The sequence below is a fragment of the Peromyscus maniculatus genome, chromosome 13, assembly GCF_049852395.1.
Source record: "Peromyscus maniculatus bairdii isolate BWxNUB_F1_BW_parent chromosome 13, HU_Pman_BW_mat_3.1, whole genome shotgun sequence".
Taxonomy (NCBI): Eukaryota; Metazoa; Chordata; class Mammalia; order Rodentia; family Cricetidae; genus Peromyscus; species Peromyscus maniculatus.
In genome coordinates, this window is record NC_134864.1 from 31,319,554 (window position 1) to 31,345,971 (window position 26,418).

The 26,418-nt window shown below is 39.6% G+C and overlaps 2 protein-coding genes across 8 annotated transcripts in view; one reads left to right on the forward strand and one right to left on the reverse strand.

Annotated features, from left to right (window-relative positions):
- Clul1 (clusterin like 1) overlaps positions 1–12,936 on the reverse strand; it is a 29,665-nt gene extending 16,729 nt beyond the window's left edge. For 2 of the 5 annotated variants that reach the window (XM_006990336.3, XM_076549925.1), the window contains exons 1-3: positions 12,186–12,936; positions 8,822–9,251; positions 299–436 (exon numbers count right to left, since the gene is read on the reverse strand). In XM_006990336.3, coding sequence (XP_006990398.3) covers positions 299–436; positions 8,822–9,251; positions 12,186–12,383 — 766 coding nt within the window. In that variant the 5' untranslated portion in view covers positions 12,384–12,936. Of the gene's footprint in view, positions 1–298; positions 437–8,821; positions 9,252–10,211; positions 10,438–12,185 lie in introns of those variants that run through there. The other 3 variants (XM_076549924.1, XM_076549923.1, XM_076549926.1) reach the window with 3 other exon arrangements.
- LOC102903543 (uncharacterized) overlaps positions 1–26,418 on the forward strand; it is a 125,460-nt gene that overhangs the window by 31,639 nt on the left and 67,403 nt on the right. Inside the window, exons 1-3 of one of the 3 annotated variants that reach the window (XM_076549916.1) lie at positions 13,108–13,293; positions 14,889–15,042; positions 23,045–23,267. The gene's annotated coding sequence lies outside the window, so the exon portion shown is untranslated. Of the gene's footprint in view, positions 1–13,107; positions 13,294–14,888; positions 15,043–23,044; positions 23,268–26,418 lie in introns of those variants that run through there. The other 2 variants (XM_076549917.1, XM_076549919.1) reach the window with 2 other exon arrangements.

The window sequence follows — 26,418 nt, forward strand, 5'->3', positions numbered from 1 at the left end:
TGCAAGCATGGAGGAAGGCCTGTGTCAATTTCAAGAACCCCATTTTAAAAAGCCAATCATGGGGAGGATATGACAGGTACATACCTGCAGCTCACTAGCTGGCCAGCCCAGAGTACCAGGTTAGTGAGAAACCATGTCTCAAACAAAATGAAACTATGGATTGAACCTGAGAAATACCACCTAAGGCTGTCCTCTGATCTCAGCATGCACAGGCGTTCTATGTGCACATGTACCCACACACATGAACACAGCAATGCACACACATGAAAGACATGATAAAAAAACAATAATCATTTACCTTCAGATAGGTATTTGTGACATTTTTGGCATCTTTCATGAAATTTGAAACATCCGGAAACATTCTGGCCCAATTCCTCACACATTCCTCCATTTTGCTCAGGTAACATCTCTGAAGGCAGGTCTCTCTGGTCCAACTCTGTAGGGAATACAACATTCACACGTAAACACTACTGGAATGTCACCATACAGGGCTGGGGAGATGGTTAAGTCAGTAAAGGGCTAACTCCACAAGCACAAGGACCAATGTTCGATCCCTGGAACCCTTGGAAAAAAAAAACACGTGTGGTAGCATGTGCTTTTAATGCCGGTGCTGGGGAAGTGGGGATGGGTGGATCCGTGGGCTTATTGGCCCAGTTAGCTTAGCCTTCTTGAGTTCCAGGCCAATGAGAAGGTTAATTCCAGCATGTGGGAGGCAGAGGCAGGCAATCTTTGAATTGGAGGCCAATCAGGACTACATGGGGAGAGCTTGTCTCAAACAAACAAAAACTAAAAACACAATGAAAGAAAAACTAAAAATAAAATAGAAAAACTAACGAACAAAAACAAGTAGGTGACTCCTGATGAACAATACCTAAAGATACTCACACATATATGTACGCATATCTGCATGGACATTAAATAAATTAATTTATTTGATAAGTAAATCAAAATTAAATAAAATTTTAAAACCTTAGAAGCAAGGCATGGTAGCCTATATCTGTAATTCAAGCACTTGGGAGGTAGAGGAAAAAGATGATGAATTCAGTGCCAGCTGTAGTGTTGGTGATATAGTAGTCAGAAAAGTAGTAGGATACAAAATTAACACAGAAAAATCCTTAACCTTTCTATATATCAACCAAATGTACCAAGAAAGAAATCAAGGAAACAATCCCACACCACAGCCTTAAAATCAGCCCACACCATAACCTTAAAAATTAATCAATCTTGGGATAAATTTCACCAAAGAAGTGAAATGAAAATGAAAACCTTAAGACACTAAATAAAGAAATTGAAAGAGATGCCAGAAGATGGGAAGACCTCCCATACTCATGGGCTGGTAGGATTAACATTGTGAACATGGCCGTGCTACAAAAGCTGTCTACAGATCCAAAGCAATTCCCCCACCAAAATTCTAGTGTAACTCTCCACAGTAGTTAATACAATAATTTCAAAATTCATTGGAAAACACAAAAGACTCAGGACATCAAAAATATCCTGAATAACAAAAAAAAAATTATTGGAAATTTCACCATTCCCGATTTCAAATTATACAACAGAACTATAGTAATAAAAGTAGTATGGTATTGGCATTAAAAACAGAAATTGACTGTGGTTGGTATGTAGAATAAGTGGAAAAACTTCTTAAATAAAAAAAAAAACAACAACAGAAATTGAAGCCAGGTAGTGGATCATGACTTTAAACCTAGCACTCAGGAGGCAGAGGCAGGTGGGTCTCCGAGTTCAAGGCCAGCCTGGTCTACAGAGTAAGTTCCAGGACAGCCAGGGCTACACAGAGAAACCCTGTCTCAACAGCCCCCTCTCTGACGCCGCCGCCGCCGCCGCCGCCGCCGCCGCCGCCGCCGCCGCCGCCGCCGCCGCCGCCGCCGCCGCCTAAATCAGAAATTCAAGAAGGGTTTTGTGGCATACATCTTTAATTCCAGTACTTGGGAAGCAAGACTTGGGATTTCTGTGAGTTTGAGGCCAACCTGATCTACATTGTGAATTCCAGGAGAGCCAAGGCTATGTAGAGTGACACTACTTCAAAGCAAACAAACAAACAATATAAATAATAAAATAAAACCAGACATTGACCAATTAGTAGAGTAGAGGGCCCAGATATAAGCTCACTTCTAAAGACACTTGATTTTTGACAAAGAAACCAAAAAGTACACATTAGAGAAAAGACAGGATCTTCAATAGATGTTCTGGTCAAACTGAATAGCTACATGTAGAAGAATGAAACTAGATCCTTGTCTTCTATCCTCTATTCTATATGGATTAAGGACTTTAACATAAAACCTGATGCCCTAAATCTGAAAGATAGGAAAATAGGGAATATGTTTTAACTTATAGACACAGGAAAGATCTTTCTGAACAGGACCTCAGTGCACAGGCATAAGACAAACAATTGACAAATAAGACCTCATGAAACTAAAAAGTTTCTGTACAGTACCATCATTCAGAAGAAGAGGCAGTCTCTAGAATCTTTACCAGCTGTACATTTGACAGAGGGTTGGTATCTAGAATATGAAAAATCTAAACAACGCAAACAACTCAATTAAAGTTTTGGACATGAAGGCTGGGCAATGGTGCCATATACCTTAATCCCAGCACTGGAGGGTGGGGGTGGGCACAGAGGCAAGTGGATCTTTGTGAGTTCTAGGCCAGCCTGGTGTACAGGGCAAGTTTTCAGGACACCCAAGACTGCACAGAGAGATAGACATTTCTCGAAAGAAGAAATACAAATGGCAGGAAAGTATTTTTTTTTTAATGTTCAATATCCTTGATCATCAGGAAAATACAAAATAGAACTCTACTTTGAGTGATGGAGAGATGGCTCAGGGGTTAAAAGCACATGCTATTCTTGCAGAGGACCCAGAGTTCAATTCTCAGCACAACAAACTCCAGTTCTAGAGGATCACCCTTCTGTCCTTCATGAGCACCAGAAATGCACACGGTGCACAGACATACATGTAGACAAAATACCCATACACATAAAATAAGTAAAATAAAATGACTTCCAGATTTCATCTTACCCTAGTCAAAATGCCTAAGATTTAAAAAAAAGACAACAAATGCTGGCATTGATGTTGGAAAGGGTAACATTCACTGTTAGTGGAAGTACAAACTGGTATAGCCACTATGGAAATCAATGTTGAGGTTCCTTTAAAAGCTGGAAATACAGCCACCATATGATCCAGCCATGTAACTGCTGGGCATATTCCCCAAAGACTTTATATCCTACTATAGAGATACTGGCTCATCTATATTAATTGCTGCTCTATTCAAAATAGGAAAGAGGCTAGATGCCCTCCAAATGATAAATGAATAATGAAAATATGACTTGAATACACAGTGGGATATTATTCAACTGTAAAGAATATTATGGAATTCACAGGCAAATGGATAGCGTTGGAAATAATTATCCTGAGCCAAATAACCCCAGATGCAGAGAAATGAATGCTACATGGCACTCTCATATGTGTATACTGCTTTTGAATCTTATATGCATTTACAAGGGGCCATGAGGGGAGGGAGGTATTTCAGGGAAGGGCAGTAGAGTACCCTCTACCCTCTAAGTTCTTGTCTTTATACCTGTAAATTAGTGTATCTTTCAACCTTCATCAGAGAAGCTTCTTTTTTTGCAATAGATGGCTATTAATACAGAGACCCACAACATTCAAAGAATAAGAGACCATAGAATGTTTACTTCTAAATGGGACATTTATATTACTCCTCCTTCATCAGAGACTTAGGGATTATCTCAGAAGAGGAGTCAGAAGGATTTTGAGAGCCAGAGCAAGTAGATATCTGCAGTGAGTATTTGTTGGGAAAAGGACAGCACCATAGCACACGTGAACTCATAGTGTCTGGGACTGCATGTGTAAGAACTTTGCAAGAGCAAGCCAGACAAAATCCCAGTATAGATGGGAGAGGGAATCCTGAAATCCTACTCTTATCTGAGGAATTATTGGCAGCTGATGGCTGCTGAGAGAGAGAGATTTTTCTTCAGGGATGCTCTTCTTGAGAGGTTGCTCATATTTCAGTTTTGCATTTACAGGCAGCACTGAGTAAACTTAATGGTTTTTTTTTAAAGAGTAAATTAAGTTGGAAAGGAAAAGTGATGATAGGATAGTAGAGGAATTATAGGGGAGGGTGAGGGTGTATTTGATCAAAATTCATTATATACATATATGAAATTCTCCAATAACAAAAGAAAGGTTTTGTAAAGTTCAAGGCCAGCTTCCTTAGCTACACAGAAAGTTTGAGGCTAGCCAGGGCTATAACATTTAAAGCTATAATTGGAAATATATGGGAATTCCAAAGAAATTAGAAATGTCTTAATTCAGATGGTATTTATTAGAGCACCATTCATTTTTGCATTATATATATATATATATATATATATATTTATGAATAGTAGGTTAATGAACTGGGTGTGGTGGCTCATGCCTATAACACCAGCACTTGGAAGGTGAAGTCAGGAGGATCAGAAGTTCAAGTTCATTCTTAGCTACATCAAAAGTTCAAGTTCACCTGGGTTTCATGAGACCCTGTCTCAAAAAAATAATCAGTGGGTTAAAATTTAGGAAAATATCTAAAGCAGACCAAATTTTGAGACCCTCCAAGAAGAATTACAAATACATAGAAAATCAATAAAATTTAAAATAGCATTGAATGTTAAGGTGTCTTAGATTTTTTTTTTTTTAAGATTCCTTCTTTCCTTTTTATTGAGTTCACTTTTAAGTTTTAGCCATTTTTCTAATTTCAGCTTTTAGGGTGATTGTGATCATTAAGTTCCATCCATGATAGCTTCCTGACACACAACACTAGCTCACCCTTAACCACTGGAACTGATAAGAGCTATGTATTAGATTCCTATTCCTGCTGTGTCAGAGTACCACAAATTGGCTTGAAACAGTGAAAACTCATTATCCTGCAGGTTTTTTTTTTTTTTTTTTGGTTTTGTTTTGTTTTTTGTTTTTTTGAGACAGGGTTTCTCTGCGTAGCTTTGCGCCTTTCCTGGATCTCAATCTGTAGACCAGGCTAGCCTTGAACTCACAGAGATCCACCTGGCTCTGTCTCCCAAGTGCTGGGATTAAAGGCGTGCATCACCACTACCGGGCTATCCTGCAGTTTTTGTATGTCAGAAGTTTGGTGTGGGTCTCACTGGGTTAGTATAAAGTTGTCAGCAGGACTGATTATGTGCCAGTTCTCGGAGAGAAGCCTAGTGTGCTCCTAGAGGCAACCTGCACCGGGACACAAGGCATCCTTCCTCCATCTTCAACATTAGCAAAGTTGGACAACAGCCTTCTCATGATGCTATTTTTGTTCTTTCCTGCCTCTTTGCTCTACTTTTGAGGATATCAGGGTTTTGTTTCCTGTGCTTTTGCAATCACACTCAGGCCTCCTGTGTGCTAGGCAGACACTCTACCACTGAGCTACATTCTTAGTCCCTTCTACTTTAAGGACCCTGTGACTACGTTGAACCCCTCCATAATCCAGAATATTCTTTGCAGTTTGAAGTCAGCATGCTCACAACCTTAGTTCTGTTTTATGCACTTACTCTCTCTCCTTTTACCTTGTAACATGGAGATCCCAGGTCCTGGGAATAAAGGGGATCCATAACTTTAGGTAATTGTTTTTGTTGTTGTTTGTTTGTTTGTTTGTTTGTTTGTTTTGGTTTTTCGAGACAGGGTTTCTCTGTGTAGCTTTGCGCCTTTCCTAGGACTCACTCTAGTCCAGGCTGGCCTCGAACTCACAGAGATCCGCCTGGCTCTGCCTCGCGAGTGCTGGGATTAAAGGCGTGGGCCACCACCGCCCGGCAATTTTAGGTAATTGTTAATTCTGCCCACCACAAGGGGGCACTCTAATTTTTTCCACACAGCTGGGCCGTGGTGGTGTACATTTTTAATCCCAGTACTCAGGAGACAAAGGCCAAAGGGTCTCTGAGTTCAAGTCCAGCCTGCTCTATAGATCGAGTTCTAGGACAGCCAGGGCTACACAGAGAAATCCTGTCTCAATAAATTTTTTTTTCCCCTGCACCAGGCAGATTTTCTAGGGATGGTTGGCCTATTCCTTACTAACCACCTGTACAGAAAAGTGGTGGAGGCCACAATAAATGCCCTGTAGCCTCTGCCTGACAGATCAGTAGTTTGCCTTTGTCCATCCGGGAAATGACCATTTCTCTTTTGTTGAGCTTGCTGCGTGATATCTAGAGGAGGGGTGTTGGTAATAGCGTAACCCGGGTCTTTATCTTTATGTGAAGCTGTTGTTTTAAGTAGGTTTGTTTGGTGGTTTCTTAAGGACTGAACTAAGCAGGGTCTTACACATGGTAACTAGATAAGTGTTCTGCCACTGAGCTACATTCCAAAGCTGTGTTCTATTTAATTAATTTATTCTTGAGACAGTCTTACTGTGTAGCCACAGCTGGTTTGGAACTCACTATGTAGACCAGGCTAGCCTGGAACTAATAGAAATCTGCCTGCCTTTCCTTCCCGAGTGCCAGGGTCTATTATCACCATGCCTGGCCTTTATTTTCCATGTTTACATTTACAGTGACTCTAGATATCCAGTTATCATAGAAATGGGATAGAACAGAAGGGCAGGGATGGCCATCCCATGTGTGACTCGGCAAGAACCTTGGACATGCTCCTCTTAGAGCAGGAGGGAGTTGCAGTGGATAGGAAGTTATTTAGATTTTGATGTGTCTGAAATGTTCCAAACTCTGTGCTTCACATTTAAACGTAGCAGCAGCTGTGCAAGGCCGCTATACAGTATGAAATGAGGAGCACCATTTTGTTCTAATGAATACATTCTGGACATTGGTCCAAGGTAATTGATATCTACTTAAACAGCCAGGCAAGAATTATTTAATTCCATTCCAGTATCAACATATGTAGTATTACTACCTGATACTGGTCCTGAGTATTGCTTAGACCAGAGAAAACATTCGACTTACCAAAAAAATCTGCCAGACCTTGAAATAGAACCCAGCAATTCCAGTAATGATGGCTGTTCTCTGCTCATGGAACAATGGGACAGGAAGGGTTTGTTTCCTGACTTCCATTTCCAAAATGTGTGAGGTAAACCCTTCCTAGATGGAAGCCAACTGTGTGGTCTTGTGGTATCTTTGAGAATCTGGTTCTCATGCTGCCAGATACAGCTAACAGAAATGAAGAACAGCTGGCACTAGCCTATTACTATTTCAACAATAAAAAAAAAGAACAGCTTTTTAACTAGGCCTTGTGATCAATAAAAGGTTGAGGCTGTGTAAAGGGACAAACCTGTAATCTCAGCATTTGGGAGATAGAGGCAGAAGGACCTGGAACAGTCTCAGGTCAGCCTGGGCTGCAGTGAGACCCCGTTAGAAAACAACAAAAACGGTAAGTTGAGGAATTTGAATTCTCCCTTCAGCACATACAGACACTCTCTCTTCTAAAATGCGGTCCTTTGTGTAACTTGGAGGATCTTTGTAAGCATTTCCTATGGTTTCTGTGCATCCATTTTGTGATTCAGATGAAGAGATGACTCAGGCATATCTCAGGACATTCAGTTGGACCTGTAAAAAGTAAGACTTTTCACAAAGTAGGCAAGGACCTAGACTGACTTAAAAAAAAAAAAAAACAAAAAAACTGAGCTGAGTCTGTGTGTACATATGCTTTGTAAGGGAGGGAGCTGTGATTTTCAAGTTTTTGCCTGTTAGAGTTTAAGTCTTTCAGCTTTAAATTTTTCTCTAAGAAAAATAAAAAGTCCTAGAACTCTCAAGTATGATGGGGGTGAGATGGAACTTGGTAAACTTTAAAGCTCATTGTAAGGGGCTCTGAATACGTTCTATGAATGATCACTTTAAGAAACACTCGATAATGACTCAGAAATGTCTACCATTTCCTTAAAATAATTATTAAATTGATTTTGGGTGGGGCAGTGGGTGCTGGGGATTGAATTCAGGTTACCAGATTGAATTCAGGTCCTCAAGTTTGGTGGTAACTATCTTTACTTGCTAAGCCATTCCACTGACCTATATGTACCATTTCTGAAGTCAAACTTAATTTTAGTATAGATCCCTAAGTTAAAGTAGTTTTTTTTTTTAAAGACAGGCTTTGTACTATATGAATATTAGCTCTGGGGAGACTAAGGCTTGTGAGTTCCAGACCAGCCTAGATTCTGCCTCGGAATGAAAGAAGGAGCTGGGTGTGTTAGCACATGCTTTTGCTCCCAGTGGAGCTGAACAGATCTCCAACTTTCTAAGCCAGCCTGGATTACAAAGCAAGTTTCAAGACCACCAGGGATACAGAGAAAAATCACTGTCTTGGGGTGGGGGTGGGTGGGAGGAAGAAAGAAAGGTTGACAAAGGTAGTGGGCGAAAGAAAAAGGGTCTTGAAAGACACTTTAGTCAGTAAAGTACTTAACACGCAAGCATAAGGATCTGAGTTCAATCCCCCAGCACCCCATAAAAAGCTGGACATGGTGGCATGTGCTTATACCAGTGCTGGGGAGGCAGAGATAAGGTGATCCCTGAGACTTGCTGGTCAGCCAGTCTAGCCAAGTCTGTGAGTCCTGGGTCTCAGTGAGAGACTCCATCTCAAGACAAGATAGACTGCTCCTAAGGAATAACATTTAAGGTTGACCTCTGACTCTTGCATGCATGTGCACATACACAGAGGCCCACATACCCACATGTTCACCAGCAAATTCATGAACATGTAGGCACACCAGCACATACCACACACACACACAAAAAAAAAGCAAAAGGAAAAAAAAAGAGGGAGCAAGAGGGAAGAGAAGAAAGAGTGAGGAAGAGGGGTCTTTAGTAACTGGCCTTTGTGTGGTTCCCAGGAATCCTCAATTGCGTTCAGTATCTTCGTAATTATTTCTCGGGCTCTCCCATAAATAGAGAGGCTGAAATTATGAAACAGCTGGAAGACATTGGCAATGTCCCACCTTTGCCCAAGGTCTTCTTTTTTGGCTAGCTCTTTGGGTAAAGCTGGGGGAACGTACGGCTCCATTGAGTCTACATTGGACAAGAAGTATGACTGAAAAGCCTGGTCGAATTCTTGCTGCATCTGTTTGAAAATGTAAAAGCTCATGTTGAAGAGAGATTTCACATCCACCGCTAGCTGGCTGAAGAGGTCCTCCATTTGCGTCACTTGTAAGTCTTCCTCCGTCGGCTGTTTGGCGGCAGGGGGATCCTCCACATCTTCACCGAGGGGAAATAGAAATTGGTACATCTTCCTGAGAAATTGCTCCATCTGTGGGGCAGAGTGGGGCATGGAATGAAAATAAGGAAGTTAAGGACTGCAAAATTTAAAGTCATCTTATGGTAGTCATTCTAAATTTAGTTCTGTACGAACTAGGGAAAGGTGGTTAACTTTGAGATGATACATTACCATTCTTTTTTTTCCCCCAGTTAGTCCTTTATTATTTTACCTAATAATAACCATCATTTTATTTTTATAACAAAAAGCTTTTCTAGATCAAGGAAAAATGTGTATGTTCCAAAATATTTTTTTTTTTTTTGGTTTTTTCGAGACAGGGTTTCTTTGTGTAGCTTTGCGCCTTTCCTGGAACTCACTTGGTAGACCAGGCTAGCCTCGAACTCACAGAGATCCACCTGTCTCTGCCTCCCGAGTGCTGGGATTAAAGGCGTGCGCCACCACCGCCCGGCTAATTTATATAAAGTTTTTTAATTAAAACCCTAGTTAGAAGCCGAATATTTTAGCAACTTTTGGCAAAAATCTAAAATTTGAACAATCATAAAACAATGTACAACAAATACATACATACATACATACATACATATATATATATTAACTGTTGCAACAAAGAAGCTCTCCATACACAAACACATATGCACACTCAGACATACACACATATATCATACACATAACATACAATCACACATATACCACTAACACAAACTCATACTATCATATATATATATATCGTATATATGATATATATATATATATACCCAAACTCATACTCTCACATACATACACACTCACAACACATATTCACACATATACACACATACATACATATATACACATGCCCAACCCACACACAAATACACACATACAGAATTCCTATACTACAATTCTTATAGCTGGCCTTAACTTTAACTATGGAAAAGGGACCTGAAATTCCTCCTGGATTAGGTTTTCTCACTGTGGGCTAAAAAGGTCAAAATATAGTAGACAGACTATAACCTGATCTTCTGGCAGCAGCTGGCAGGTCATTGACTATAGGCTACTGGGAAGTTTGCCTTAGAACTATAAAGAATGCTGTTATCGTTTGACTCCTAACTATTATCGTTGTTAATGATTATTTGGTAGAGTGTGACTATCTTGATACTTTGTCTCTTGTTATCACTAGATTAATCCATGGAAAGAAAAAAAATGAACACATCTACACTGAGCCATAGATGCCAGCTTTGGGATGGTTATGTAGTAGGTTGCTTAGTGACAATTGTGAATTAACAGCGAGAATGCCCAGCTTGCTGTAGTCAAAGGAATGAATGAAACCCTAGTCACAGAAATCTGAGTACCGCTCAATGGAAGAAGACATCACACTATGTGACATCTAAGTCTGGCCAGACCACAGTTGTCTTTACATCACAGTGCTAGAACGTGTTGAGTGTCACCAGCCATGGAATATTACTCCTGGAGCATCAGCTTCCTACCGTCCAAACAATTATCCAGGAATCTGTATAGGACCCATGCCTTTCCCAGAAAACAATCTGGATAGATTGCCTGCCTCTCCTCTGCCTGCTTTTGGTTACTGATTCCATCCATAGAAACAAAACTTTAAAGTTGGACAAGGTGGCACATGACTATAGTTCAAGCTCCACCGGAGACTGAGGGGGAGGGGGCATTACTACAGCCAAGGGGTTGAGATATACAGCCCTGTGTAATATAACAAGACTCAGAAAACAGCAACTACAATAAACAAGCCCCAACAAAAGTTCATAAAGTTATATGTCTGGCCCAAATGAGAATGACCTCCAAATCTCCTGTCTCCAGCACTCATCATTATATTCTGGAACATCAGAGAATGACCCTAGCGGTAAAAGTGGAGCAGATGCAATCAACAATGTCACCAAATTAACTTGGCGTGTTCCTTATCCTAGTGGCTGCTCTTTTGTAATTGAGTATGGCACTGTCAAGCCAGAGGCAGAGTATAGTTACTATATATACACTAATACAAAGAGTAAAATTCCATTCCACTTCATACATGGCTCACTTCTCAAAGCGGGGAGGAAAATCCAGGCCAATCAAAGAACTTACTGGGGCAGAGCTCATCTTATGTGGGTCACCACCCTCTGTGAATTCCTCTGCCTAGAAGATAGCCAAAGGGCATACAAAGAAAACATGCCAGTCCTGCAAGCCACACATGGAGAGGGCAAAAGGAGACCTGGAGCTACTCACATTTGTATACAAATACATAAGAGGAAAAGCACATTGAAATAAAGACGATGAGGTGTTGCACGTCTGTAATCCTAGCACTTGGGGGACTAAGGTAGAGGAATCATGGGCTCAAGGTCAGTCTAGGAGACATCTCAGAGGAGACTTTGCACCATAAATCAAGGGAGGGAGGGAAGGAAGGAGGGCGGGAACAATGAACCTAAGTGTTATGGCACACATTTGTAACCCAGAACGTAGGGAGTGGAATCATGAGAATCAGGAGTTCAAGGTCATAATGTGGCTACATACTGAGTTTAAGGACGTGTAGAATTGAAAGAGGGAGGGAGGGAGGAAGGAAAGGAGAGAAAGATTCAAATACATGTTTGAAGATTGAAAGAAAAGACTGTAATACTATAATTGAAAATGCAGTTGAACATGTTTATTGGCAGCTTCCTCAAAGGAAGACCCATAAAATACGACCCTTGCCATCAAAGACTTTTCTATCTACTTGGAACCTGTCCACAGACAGTGAATACAATGCAAAGTCAGGGCACTTCTACAGGAGTTACAGAGTATAATTATAAGGGGAATAAACACTGTTATTCTAAACTATAAATTATGCACACACAGGTGGTGATATATAACTTTGGTGTTAGATTCTAGATCATAAAAGGACAACATCAATCATTTCCATTTTTTAAAATAACATAATTTAAAAATCAAGATGGCCTGGATGTCTTAAGAATTCTAAAATGGTGAGCTTCCCCCCACCCCCCTTACCGTATTTTTCACAGAGGTCCAACCAGGTTGGCAAGCTGTGTAAAATCTCATGCAGTTACTTTCCAGACATGGCCTGCATCCATCCCAGTAATCCACAGAAGATGCCTGGCATAACTTTTCTTCTTCTTCCAAATGTTCTTGCACTTCATTCATGAGTTTCAGGGCCTCCTGGTTAAAATGTACAAGCACGGGTCTCATTTTTCATTTCCTGAGTCTCTCTCTATACCTCAGTTGGTTTCCCCCTTTTAAGTGTATATTGGCACTAGAGGTTGCCAAATTAGCTCGGCTGATAGAGTGCTTGCCTTACATTTGAAATGCCCTGGATTCAATCCCCGGTACCACCTAAATAGGCATGGTGGCACAAACTTTTAATCTCGGCTCTCAGAAGGTGGAAGAGGGAGGATCAGAAGTTAAGGTTATTCTTGGCTACCTGGTAATTTCAAGACCATCCTTTAATACATATGACCTGGCTTCAACCGAAGTTAAGTTTAAGACCCTCTAAACTGTTAGAATTCTGCCCTTACTCCAGCTGTATGACCGCACATGCACAGTCCAGGAGTTAAGCAAAAGGTCCTGCACTTTATGGCATTGGTGTGCGCTGCCAGCTACATGCGTGCAGTAGTGTAAGGCTGAATCGGGAATCCTTAAAAGCCAGACGCAGACCCCACCCTCTCTCTCTGCTCTGCTCTGCTCCCTCTTCCTCCACCCCACCGTCTTTCTCTCTCTTTCCTCCTCAGGCCTGGTCCTTTTATCCCTTCTCCCCTTCCTCCTTAACAAAGCTCTCTGCTACTAAGCAACCAGGTTCTGTCCTGACTGTGACCTTCCTGCCGGCACCCAGCACCGCCAACAGCGCGGTTCATCATTCATTTCATAAACGACTTCAGTTTTCCATCTTCACTCAGATCCTTAGCAGTGAGCTGCCTCAGAGATTTGCCTCGGTGATTTCTGTTTGATAAAGTCTTCTGAATGAACCTTGATTGAAGGCCATGAAAATCTCATTGTCTTTTCATTTTTCGCCAAGTGTTTATTGAATACTCACTGTATGATGAACATTGCACTAAATGTGGATGAGCCAATAGCAAAGACATCACCCCTATGGGGAACCACGGTGATTATCTTTTGACTTCTCTATCTGCAAGGTTAGCCCATGGGGGATACGGAAGGTGGGCTGTAAGGCTTTGAAAACCGATATTTTAATTCTTTAATTTAGGCGTCCTTAAATCGTGGTATGTGTTTAGATACTGCAAGAAAGCACGATTCTTGTATACAACCATTGATTTACAGTGATTCTTGTCTGTATTCCAAATGCGCCCCCTTGTGGTTCTGGCTGTACTTAGCTAGGGCCTGTTAACGTTGGTAAGAAGCCAGGGGCAATGGCAACTGTCTCAGTTCTGCCCTGGAGGTCCCCACAGCTCTACAGCAAAAATAAATACATGAATACATAGATTAGATAGATAGGTAGATAGATAGATAGGTAGATAGATAGATAGATAGATATAGATAGATGATAGAGATAGATAGATGATTGATAGATAGATAGATAGATGATAAATAATAGATAGATGGACAGATGGACGGACGGACAGACAGACAGACAAACAAATAAATAAATAAAGGCCTTTTTTTGTATTCCTGACTTGACCCCTGGCCTCACTGCACACATGGACTTCTTGTCTGAGATGCAGTTCAGGAGAATGAGGGCTACACCAGGCCTCAGAGACAAGGCAGCTCTCAAGTGAAAAACAGAAGAAAAGTTTTTATTCTTGAAACCATTTCATTATAGACCCTTGTTTGCTTGTTTTCTGAAACAGGGAGTCAATATGTAGTCCAGGCTGACTCTGATCCTCCTGCCTCAGCCTCCTACGTGCTAGCATTAAGGGTATTATCACAGATCTCCTGTGTGTGTGTGTGTGTGGTGTGTGCAAGTTTATGTGTTTGTATGTGTGCATATGTATGTGGGGAGGCTAGAGGTTGAAGTTGGGTGTCTTTCACTATTGCTCTTTTGATACAGGGTTTGATCACTAAACTCACAGAGATCCGCCTGCCTCTGCCTCCTGAGTGCTGGGATTAAAGGTGTGCCCCACCACAGCCCAAATTTAAGATTTCTATTTTTTTCCTCAGTTAATTTTTTGAGTACCCAAATTTAGAGTCTAATGCAATGAATAAAATTTTAGGAATAAAATTTCTACTAGCTGGCCGGGCGGTGGTGGCGCACGCCTTTAATCCCAGCACTCGGGAGGCAGAGCCAGGCGGATCTCTGTGAGTTCGAGGCCAGCCTGGTCTACCAAGTGAGTCCCAGGAAAGGCGCAAAGCTACACAGAGAAACCCTGTCTCGAAAAACCAAAAAAAAAAAAAAAAAAAAAAAAAAAATTTCTACTAGTTGCTGGGATTTTTCAGGATCAGCTCTGAAACCCACATTTGCTTCCTTGGTCCTCACGGGAATATTCTTTTCCTAGCATTGCAGCCTTAGCTTGTAGGCAGCTTAAGAAAATAAGAACAATAGTTAATCAGCGGCTCTCACATGCTCATCTGCTGGCTTCCTCCAGGTTCATTCATGCTAGTGTTGGAGAAACATGTTAATTAACAGCTCCGACCTCAGCTTTCTTAGCTGCAAAAACCAAAGTGTGGTTGACCCAGATGTTTGAAGGATTCCATGAGATGATGGTGATTTGTATTAATGACATTTAGTGTCACTATTCCCAGATGGCCAGACTATAAGCCCACCAAGGAAGAACCAGCATGGGGCCTTCCACATTGTCCTAATGAGGAGCTATTTATAGATTTCCTCACCATCCTGATTGCTGCCGAAAGAGGGGAGGACTAGCAGCTGCCAGCTGGGTCATCTCCTTCCTGCCTGGTAAGTGACCATTACCCAGCTTTGGGGTCAGCTTGGCAGATTCCACCAGAGGTCAGTGCTCAAGAATAAGATTCTAGAAACTGTCCAGAATTCATTGGCTCCGACTTTATAAGAACGTAGGTAAAGATACAGTTGTGCATTGGAACTCCACTGGCATTTTTTTCTTAATGAGTATGTATAGAGTCCAGAAGTCAATGTCACAGGTCTCCCTCCAGTGCTAGAGTTTCAGTCACATACCACTATACTCTCATGTAGGCGCTCTGAACTCAGATCTCCGTGTTTGAGCATCAGGCACTTTACCAACTGAGCTCTCTCTCCAGGTGCCCCCCTCCATTTGTACCTTTTAGTTAATAATTAAACACAGGGAAGGTTGGGTGGAAGAGAAATAAGGTGTTGTTTACTGGCCCGGATCTCAGCATTTGCAAAACGAGGACAAGTCTGGCAGTGATGCAAAGCGTTCTGAGTGTAGTTAACACTACTAAACGGTACCCCCAGAAATGAAAAGATGGAGGTGGGAGCGAGCTCAGTCATAATGTGTGAGGCCCTAAATTTTATCCTCAGCACCCCCAAAAAATTAAAAAAAGAAAAAAAGATGCAGTTATCAACATTAACATTTAAAATATTTTCTAATTTTATTTATTTATTTACTTATTTAGCCCAAACTGGCCTGAAACTGAATATGTAGTTGGCCTTAAACTTGTGGCAATCCTCCTGCCTTAGACTATGAATACTGGGATTACAGGCATAAGCCACCTACCCAGATTTTCCAAATTATTCTGGTACAGTTTTTATTTCTGTGTTGATTAAAGGTAGCATTGAAATGTAACCTCTGGAAAGTATTTGTTTTGAGTGTTATATTACCTGTTAATATTATTAAACTATCAAGTATGTAGTGTCTATAGTCCTATACAGTAGTAGAGGAATAATTTTGACATCTTCCAAGGACATTTGAATATAACATTTATTCTCTATTAGAAAAATACACGTTTGGACCATAACCATATGTAAAGCTGTTTGATTTTTAAAAAATAGATTAGGGAATGTAGCTTGGGGTAGAGCCCAGCATGTATTCTATCCCTAGCACCTCAAAAACTGAAAATAGAAAGATAAAATGGGGCTGGGATGTAGCTCAGTAGTAGAGGCCCCTGTTACAATCACTGACAATGCTGAAAATAAATGTAACAAAATGGGCTAGGCCGGTGCGCTATTTCACATACTCTGGTGTCTGCTAGAATGCTGTCAGACATTCCACCTGCCAACTGTATGAGGACCCCGAGGAAGGGGTCCCTTCATTCTGTAGGTATTGGCCAGCCCCCCCCCTCCCCGGCAGTTCTCGGTTTACTTGCCTTCTGAATGTAATAATGAGGTACCTTCTCAGAGGACTCAAGTGGACGAGTGAATTTTTATATAGTTGCAACTAAACTAACTCTCCATTTTTTCACATTTATTTATTTACTTGTGTGTGTGTGTGCGTGTGCACTTGTGTGTATGTGTGGTACAGGTTGCCATGGCGTGCATGTGGAAGTTAAAGGATTACTCGTGAAAGTCCATTCTCTTTCCACTGGGTGGGTTCCAAGGATTAACCTCAGGTCATCAGGCTTGGTGGCAAGTGCTTTTATTCACTGAGCCATCTTGCTGACCTGCAGTTAAACTAACTCTTTAAAAAAGAAAGGCTAGGGGGCTTTGAAAGATTTTGGAGGGGGGAAAGTAATCTAGAGAGGTAAAAATCCATGGGTGATTTAAGTGCAGTCGTCAAGAAGTAGGGCAGACTGACAGTCCTTCATTGTAAGCTCATTATTGGCCATGTGACAGGGGAAGACTAGAGATCTAATCAGATGTGGCAAATCCGACGATATTTTCAAACAGCCAGAAGACTACTTAAAATGTAGAGTTCAAAGCTGGGTATGATGATACATACACATAATTCTAGCACTTAGGAAGTGGAAAGGTCAGGAGTTCAAGGCCAGCCTCAGTTACAGCTTGTGTTACATGAGACCCTGATTTAAAAATAAATAAATAAATAAAAATTTAAAAAATGAAAAGAAATATGAAATTCTTTTTTTTTTTTCAAGACAGGGTTTCTCTGGGTAGTTTTGGTGACTATTCTGAATCTCACTCTGTAGACCAGGCTGGCCTTGAACTCACAGAGATTCACCTGGCTCTGTCTCCCAAGTGCTGGGATTAAAGGCGTGTGCCACCACTGCCCGTGAAATATGAAATTCTTAACCATTCTTACCCTAAATATATTTAGGAGTAGTCTTTAACTATTTATTTATTTATTTATTTATTTATTTATTTATTTATTTAATTTATTTATTTTTAGTAACAGGGACTAGAAACCACTGACCCAGTCAAAACCTCTCCAAACACTTTTGACTCAATATCTTAAATGAGACTAAAAGTGAAGCATTTTGAGAAAGCAGCCTTCTTAACTAAGTTTCAACCCCAAAATCTTTGTGTTCAAGGTCCTGTGGAAGATGATTAGACAAGAAAATGTAAAGGTTCCTCCAACTTCTCCCATCTAAACTACTCTCCAGAAAATGTGACATACCGAAGGAAGTGACTCACTAATTGCACATATGTATTGTTGCAATTTTTATAGCCCAGATGCGCTTAAAAAACAGACAGCTTTCAGTGACGGTACCTGCTTTTCTTCTTTGCATTTCCTCAAGGTTTTCATCAGTTTTGCGTGCTCCTCCTCTCTCTTTTCCATCATGATTTTCATCTGCTTAATGCCAATCAAAGCCTTCTTCACCTCTCCTCCTATATCTGTCTCCCCCACCTCCAAAAGACCTAGAAGACACGTTTGGCGTTTCTTTTAACGTGATTAGAAAACAGTAACGTCACCAGTGTTTGGTACCCTCTAAATAGCAGCTTGATTGTTCTTGCACAACCTTTCAATCTAGAGCACTTCATGATGAATTAGCTATCAGCTGCCGCTTTGACTCGCCTTCTGTCTCTTACATGGGAGCTCCTGGACAAACCTGAGCTTATTGATCTTAGTCTTGCCATTTTCCAGAAGCCCTGTTTTCCTTTATCCACTTTTTTTTTCTATCACTGGAGACTCAGGTATGGTTATATTAGAGAAAAATCTGATTTTTTTTTTACAGTTTATATGAAACACTCAGCAGAAGACTTCAAACACAGTGAACAGTTTCCCCTTTTCAGTTTTAATTACCTTCCAAGAAGCCGTCAGACTAAGAATGTATGCCATATAACACATACATAGTAACTTAACGGAAGTCTCTTTTGCACCATTAACTGTCCCTTTGTGGGTATAAAGTCACTGTCATTCTATCTTCTCTTTAGCCAGTGTAGCATCCTGATGATGTTTTTCTTACCTCTGAATTTAATTGCAGACTCCAAATGAGCTCCATTTTAGCTAATTTATTTTACTAAATGTTAAATGCCCCAAATCTGTATCACCAAACAAAGTTAATGGGCACAGAACAAGATTCACTGTCATGACAGCATACACTTTGACTAATATAAAAATAATTACAGAGATTACTCTAGTAGTTTAAATTTTTTAGAAGCCAGGAAAACATTTTGCTGTTCATTGAAGATATGTGAAGAGGACATCAAACATTTGGATAATACAAAAGAAAATGCAGGCAAAAATTTGGCAAGCTTTCTCTGCATGATTGCAAACATCTGGATTTGTGAATGTTGGCTCATGGAGATTTATTGGAATTTTCTATTTTTATCCAAATTTTTTGACACCATGAGGACTTGGATTAAGTGCCCAGAGAACATTTCACTATGAAATGTAATGGATACAGTTATCTCTGAACTGCAAATCCCTGTAAACACCAGCAGGGCACGCAAACAAGCAAACAGGGCATACTATTCAGGTTTCCATCCGTAGCAGCTGCGTCCTTCCAAGTAGGTGCACTGTGGCAACATTTCAACCACAGCAGATGCACAGAAAGCACCAAGAGGGGTGGCTTCATGGTCCAGTGTTCCTGTGAAGGGAAAATCAAGCTGCTTTAATGCCTTCCTTGAAGCTACCCTCTTGCATAGCAATTGAAAACACATGGTGCTCCTAAGCACTTCTCTGTCAGTTTCTCTTTATGACTTTAGATAATTCATACTAAAATGCCTGGCATATTAAGAAGCATAAACTATGAGTTCAAAAGCCAAACCAACTGTATTTAGTCTATTTTTGTTTACATTCTTCTTGACAATTAACTGTGTACTACCATGTCCAGCTTGATGAACATAGACACTGGGGCATGGTTGAAAGTTCCATGTCTACCTGGACCACATAGCAAGACCCTGCCTCAATAAGCACATCAATGGTAATGTCATCTGCTGCAGTACTTGAAAGCCAAGCCAATGAATAATATGGATCATAGAGCTGTAGAGATGAAACTTCATTCGATTTTTTTATCAACAGTAAACGTGTCCAAAGGCAATCTTAAAGTTTGCCAGGAAGACTTTCTATGTCCAAAATTCTCAGCCTTCCTACCTCCATTTCTAGTACGCTGGGATTGCAGACAATGCTGGAGTATTCTCATACTTCTTACAAAACCTATCATCATATATGATATGTAGTTACATTTTTCTGAGATTAATGACTCTCTTTTCAATGTAATTTGATTTACATTAGTTATAAATATCCTAAAAATAATTTAAACTTTATCAAGACAGGGTTCCTCTGTGTAGCCCTGGCTTCCTGGAACTCCCTCTGGCCTCCCTCTGGCCTCAAGCTCACAGAGACCTACCTGCCTCTGCCTCCTGAGTGCCAGGATTAAAGGTATACACCACCACTGCCTGGCACAACTGCATATTTTAATGAAATTAAACCTGTAAAACATGGCACATTATCTTAATTTCCCACAAAAGGGATCAAAAGGGATGTTTATCTACTTTATGCATATCTGTTACATTAAAACTTCACTAATCCACATTTGAATCTTTTTCACATACTAATAAAACAGCAGCTATATTATTAATAATATAGTGGCCACATTTTATATGACATTTGAACTGTTTTCTTTCTGCCCATGCCCCACTTAAACGAAACTTGGAATACTGTAATATTTACCATTGATATTGCAGCTCTCTCCAGAGAAATTGCCATTAACTTCTGGAAGGGCCTCCACTTTTCTCTGATGTGGCTTTCATCTGTGTCAGAGATTTAGCTGTGTTCTGTTCGTCTGATGACACAGTTCTTAATCCTATTAAACAGATCTTTTGAGATTAAGGCTGTTTAAAATTTGGTAGTACCTAAAATGAAACACTAGAGGGCAGGCTAAGCACATCATCAGCAACAATGACCTTAGTACTTGACATAAATGTTTGTGTTTTGTTTTTTGAGACAGTCTCACTAGGTAGCCTTGGCTATCCTGGAACTCCCAATGTGGACTAGGCTGGCCTCAGACTCACAGAGATTGACCAGGCTCTGCCTCTACAGTGCTGAGATTAAATGCATTGTGCCATCATGACAGGTAACAGATATGGTTTTATTGTTTGACATTTTTTTAAGCCAGAGTCTCCTTGAAATCACAGGTAGGCAGAGATGACCTTGAATTCTGATTCCTCTCAACTCTCCATCTCCCATCTCCCAAGTGCAGGGATTACAGGCCTGAGCCACTGTGTGGTCTGGTTGCTTACCTTGTTTGTTATTTGGACTATAAAGTGGTAAAAATTCTCAAGACTAAAGAAAAAAATATGTTTTATTCTTTTTAAAGTGACATAGTTCAATAGTCACATAACTAACACTACAGACACATATAGACACATGTACATATGGTATATGTGTTTTTGTGTGAATGTGGATGTTAGACGGGAGGCCAATGTTTTTTCTCAATTACTCTCCACTTTATTTTTGAGTCAGGGTCTCTCACTGAGGAAATTATATCTCAGGTAACTTTTATGATGTTCATCATAAAGCTGAACCTAACCTTTTTAGGCCAGTATGACAAAAATGTAATTATTCATAAGTGTATCAATATATCAAAATATTTTTTAAAAATTTCCACTGCACTCAGCAGAGCCTCTAACCAATTCAGCTCTTGTTATAGGTTGTTCAGTAAACTTTTGTCATGTTCCAATATTACCATAAGATGGGTGCTGCTCTTACACGCCCATGCTGTGGTGATATTGTGTCCCCCAATATATTGTGCACCCTAATAATCTTATATGGGGTCAGAGAACAGAACAGCCACTAGATTAGACATGTCTCAGAACAAAATGACAGTATGGTCCCAGTGTCTAACAAATATTAAGAACTTCAAGATGGCAGTAACAGAGCGTGGAGGGAAGGATGCAAGAGGCAGGTCCTTGAAGCTGGTCTTGCTTGAGAGGCAGTGAGTGCCTCTTCCAAGGCCTAGGAACAACATCACTTTTAGAAAGAAGTTTTTTTTAAGAAATGTGGGAATAAAGTTTAGAAACAGATCCAGGACACAAATTGGACCAATGTTCAGAGTTTAGTGAAAGAAGGGTGGGTGGAATTCGGTGAAGGGACAGACAGATGCACATGGAATGGCAGTTCAGGGTGAGAAGGAGCACTCGATCACAGAGCATGAGGCTACCCCTGGGCTCCTCCCCAGACGCATGACCTAGTGCAGCATCAGTGGCTGCATGTTCTGTTCCACTTGAATCCTGGGATGCAGTTAGTCTGAGACATCAAAGAGGGCTTCACCCTGCTGCCTGTGCATTTTGCTTTGGTTCAGTTTCATTGTTCATTTCACTTCATTTTTTGTTCATAGAATGGGAGCCAAGGCAGTGGGGGAGGAGTTATCTGACAGTGGATCATGTAACCAGAATGATCAGCTGGTTAGGGGTTAGGAGTTAGGGTTAGGCCTAGACCACCATGAAAATGTAGCTAGCCTTCTTTATTGGTAAGGAGTAAAACTTAGTAATCTGAATTATCCCATACCTAGCACCCTTCTGCTTTTTCAGTCACATTTGGCTTCTTTTTATTTTGTCTGCCATCTGCCCTTAGTTTCACTCATGTCCACTCTTCCTCTCACCAGTCTTCAATCCGCTCTTCATACTACTACACAATGTCACAACAGCCATCAGCTCTGAGCACTTTCCTTTTCCAGCAATACATACCAGAAGCCCCCACCCTTCTGAAATACTTTCATTGCTGGCTTTTAAATATTCCTGAGGCTTTCTAGGGATAATTGCTAGTGGTCACATGTTACCTTACTCTGCCTCTTTCTCACTCATCCTTAAATTTCCACCTCTTATTCTGTGAGTCAATGCAAAAATGATTTTCTTTTTCTTCTCTGGACTCTTCTTAAGAGTAACAGACACAACCCATGAAATATGTCTTAGTGGTAAACCCGATTTAGTAAAATTATTTCTGAGAGCTAAGGAAATAGCACATACCATAAAAGGAACTAGTAAGTTAATGTGGCTTTACTAATAACCAGATGACTCATATGTTAAAATGTCATGTGAAGAGAATACACACAGGGCTATAAATAGTTAAGAGCTAGTACCTTTTAGGGAGGACTCAAATTCAGTTCCCAGCTCACAACCTCCTATAACTCCAGCCACAGGGGATCTGATACCTCTGGCCTCCAGGCACCTACACACACACATTAAATAAAATCCTTTAAAAAAAAACCTATAAGAGCATGTAAATAAACTCTCTATCAGTAAGAACCCACAAGCAATTTCCTAGAGTTCAGACATAGACAGTAATCATCTAAGAGATCTTCATGGGTAATGTGAGAAAAAGAACGGTCTTTATTACATACTCAGGCTATTTGGTTCCTTTTCCTGTTCATATAGCCAGTTCTATACACATGTACACTCACATGTGCATGTATAAGCATAGCGTCTTCATCTTAAGAGTCTTTAACATGGTAGGGATTGACATATATTCATTGAAACTAAGTTCAGAAGCAGTGAGTGGAAATCAGTTGTAGTAAATTTACATCATGCTTTTTTTTAATGTCAGAATTCCGTTCAACTGCAACTGACTTCTCTCCCCACAGTCTATATGCAAGAGTGCTCCACTTATGGACTGCTTTCTCTGCAGCCTGCCACTAGGTGTCATCAGCATCATGTGCTATGGAATCTACGTCGTTGACACAGATGGAGGGTATATAGAAGAGCGTATGAAGTACCCAAAAGGGAGAGGGAAAACCAGGACCAGATAGAAGAGAGCAAAGAGCAGGAGTCCATTCGTGGAAGATCTCTAGTGCCTACTGTGCAAGAGCCTAAGGATGTATTAGAAAAGAAGAAAGACGGAGACTTCAGAGGTAAGAAATATTTGAGAGGATTTCAGATTATTAAAGAGTATTTATTGAATTTAGAGATTTGATCATGATCTGTTTACAGAAGAGAACATGTCATTTATATTTTCCTAGTAACAACTGCATGCATTCAAGTAATCCTTCCATAAGTGGGAAGATGCTCGGTGCAAAGAAATGAAGAGTTGTCTAAAACCAAGCCAAATCGTTGTATCAGTTTACTTTACAGATTTCCATTCTGTGCACACTCCTCTGTGTGCATGTTCTATGACAAAGTTAAAAAACTTGGACAAAATATTAGCTCAACCATTGGGATGGAAGATGTGTGGTTTTGTAGAGCGAAATAGTATTTTCACCTAATATATCAATTCTCCCATATTTGGGATAAAATTTATATAAACAAATTAAATCTTTAAAAATTTAGACATTTTAAGAGACACTAGTAACTTTTCCCATGTATCAAATTTCAGATTCTGAGTTTAAAAATAAAGCGGTCTTTTATATAGCATAGTAATTTTATTTTACTATTGATTTTTAAGGAAAATGGTACTTTTTTACTTATACTCAGTTGCATTATTATGATATTAGCTTATGGTCCCATGAAGTGGGGGAAGAATCTTGTCATTGAGCTTGACAAAATGACCAGGGTATGGGGAGTGGTGACTTCAGCACCTACCCTGTGCTGTTCAGCGGGGCACACTGCCCGTCACTGTAGGAAGGAGAGGCCTTCTTAGTACACCTTGCCTTTAGCCAAGCAGCCTAGTGTTTTGCTCTGTTTAATTTTTTATTTTATAGCTTGACATTACTTCTAAAATTTCTATTAATTAAGAATGTTTTCAGAAGTAATATAAACCATTTTTATGATATATGAACTAATAACTTAAAATTTACTGCCACGCTTCTATTGTGGGAGGCCATGACATAGTTAGCATGTTAAACTCAGATGTCATGAACAGATGGTGAGGTCTGCAAACCACTTGCACATATTTAAATATTATTTATGTGCATAATTATATATGCATATATAAATTGCATATATATAATTGCACATATTTAAATATTATTTATGTGCATAATTATATATATATAAATTATAACATAAAAATATTTAATATTTTTCATCACATTCTCTTCTCTAGCCTCTCAGCTTTGCCTCCATGGTAGTCGTGACCTCTTATCATTCACCAGAATGTAGCCATGTCTAAGAGTGTTTATTTTGTGATAACATGTTTATTATACATTAATTTGTTAATTTTGAGGTCTTTGTTTTAGCTAATTTCAGAATTTCTATAGGTAATGTTTAGGTGGCTGTTGTTTGAGTAGTTTAGGGTTTATTGAAAGGATCCACCGAGCATTTGCAAACATGGTTTGCACTTTTAACACTGATGTTACTTAGGCTTCTGCTTTCTGGTCAGTATGAATCAGCACTGAACTGAAACTGAGTCTGTAGAGCCAGGGAATTGTTAGCCATAGTTTGTTTTCAGGTGTGCTTTTTCATATTTAAAAAGCATCCATTTCTAATATTTAAGCACCCATAATGAATTTTGTTGATAATTTTGTTGATAAATATGTAGTCACAGGGAATTTCAGAAAATAAAAGAATATTTTCAAATGGAAATAGAGATGAGCACTGTTAATAGTTGCCGTGACAAGTAACCTCCTCCAAAGAATAAAGAAGACTCTTTGGGAATGTTCATGATAGTTGTCCCAATGGTCAAGTCTTTTTTTGCAGGAGAAAAGACCTGAGGTACATATAGATGCCTCATTTATGATACTGTATGGTAAGGAGACAGACATGAGGACATAGGAAGTACGACTAATATATTTTAATATTTTTCATCACTATCAAATATTATGTGCATTTTGTCTTATCAATCAAAACTTGTAAGTAAGTTCTCAGCAGGTAAAAAGGTAAAGCACAGCTTTGCATCAGTAAACAGAAGAGCAGAGGTAGTTTTCCTGTACTCGGCAATGCTTTGGTTCTCTGCTGTAAAAACAACTGTATACTGATCCTCATTCTATTCATACTTTTAAAATGTGTTCATTGGGAAAAACAAAATGTGCAAGTGGTTTGCAAGTGAATAGTTTTATTTCTTTTTGTATTAAACTATTTTTTACTTATTCTTGAGGATATTTTTTATTTGCATTGTCAGGTTGCTCACATAGCAAAATTTAAAATTTGTTCACTCATGTGCTTTTCTCTTTGATGTGTTATCATTCTAAATACTGTTTGCTTATCAGGAGAGTATACTGTAAAATCAAGGCAGCTCTCTTCAAAAGACTGATCCTTTAAATCAATGATAAGTCCCATGGTTAAATACCAACAACAGAATCCTTTCAGGAAATTGGAACTCCATCATTTCCTTCATGTGTAAAGTTCAAAAATTTAGCTCTTTGGTGCTCAAACAACATTTCAGAGTATTCTAGAGATTGTTCATGCTTGGTCCAGCATCCTCAGTACCTCTTTCTGAAATCCTTCATTGGGTACATAGATATTTTCGTACCTTCTATTGTTTGAAGCTTGTTTGAGGATTATTAGATATACCGGTTTTGTTTTCTTCCCCACTCAAAGGACTCCTGAAGCCTGGTTTAGAAATGTCAGATGAGTAAAGATGGTGGAAAGGACTCTTGAAGAGCCGCAGCAATTTTGTTTGTTTCTGTTTAGTCAATTTTGTTGCCCATGTTGATTCTAATATTTTGACTTGGTAGCTCCTGATTTTAAAATAATATTTTCATCAGTATTTCATGATAAAATAGACAGGGAAAAAACTCTCAGCTATTCTTATGCAAAAATTATTAAGCTAGTGTGAGATGTTAAGACTTAAGTGGAGGGGCTGAGTTTGCCATCGTATTTTTACAAATACATATTGTTTTCTGAATGTGTCTAAGTCCCAAGAATGAGCAAAATAACAATAATATTCTAGTTTGAACCAAGATATAAAGGTTTTTGAAAGTCTGTATTACTACTAACTTGTTGAATTGTGACACTTTGCCTTATGCATCGATTGCAAACCTTTGTTTTTCTAAAATAATCAAAAACATGATTACATAATTGCTACCTTTAATATGTGTTTTTCAGAAGTTTACCAGATGACTAATTCTCTAAACAAAAGCAGAAGCTACAACTAATATTCCACACAATATTTTCCTTTTTTAAAAA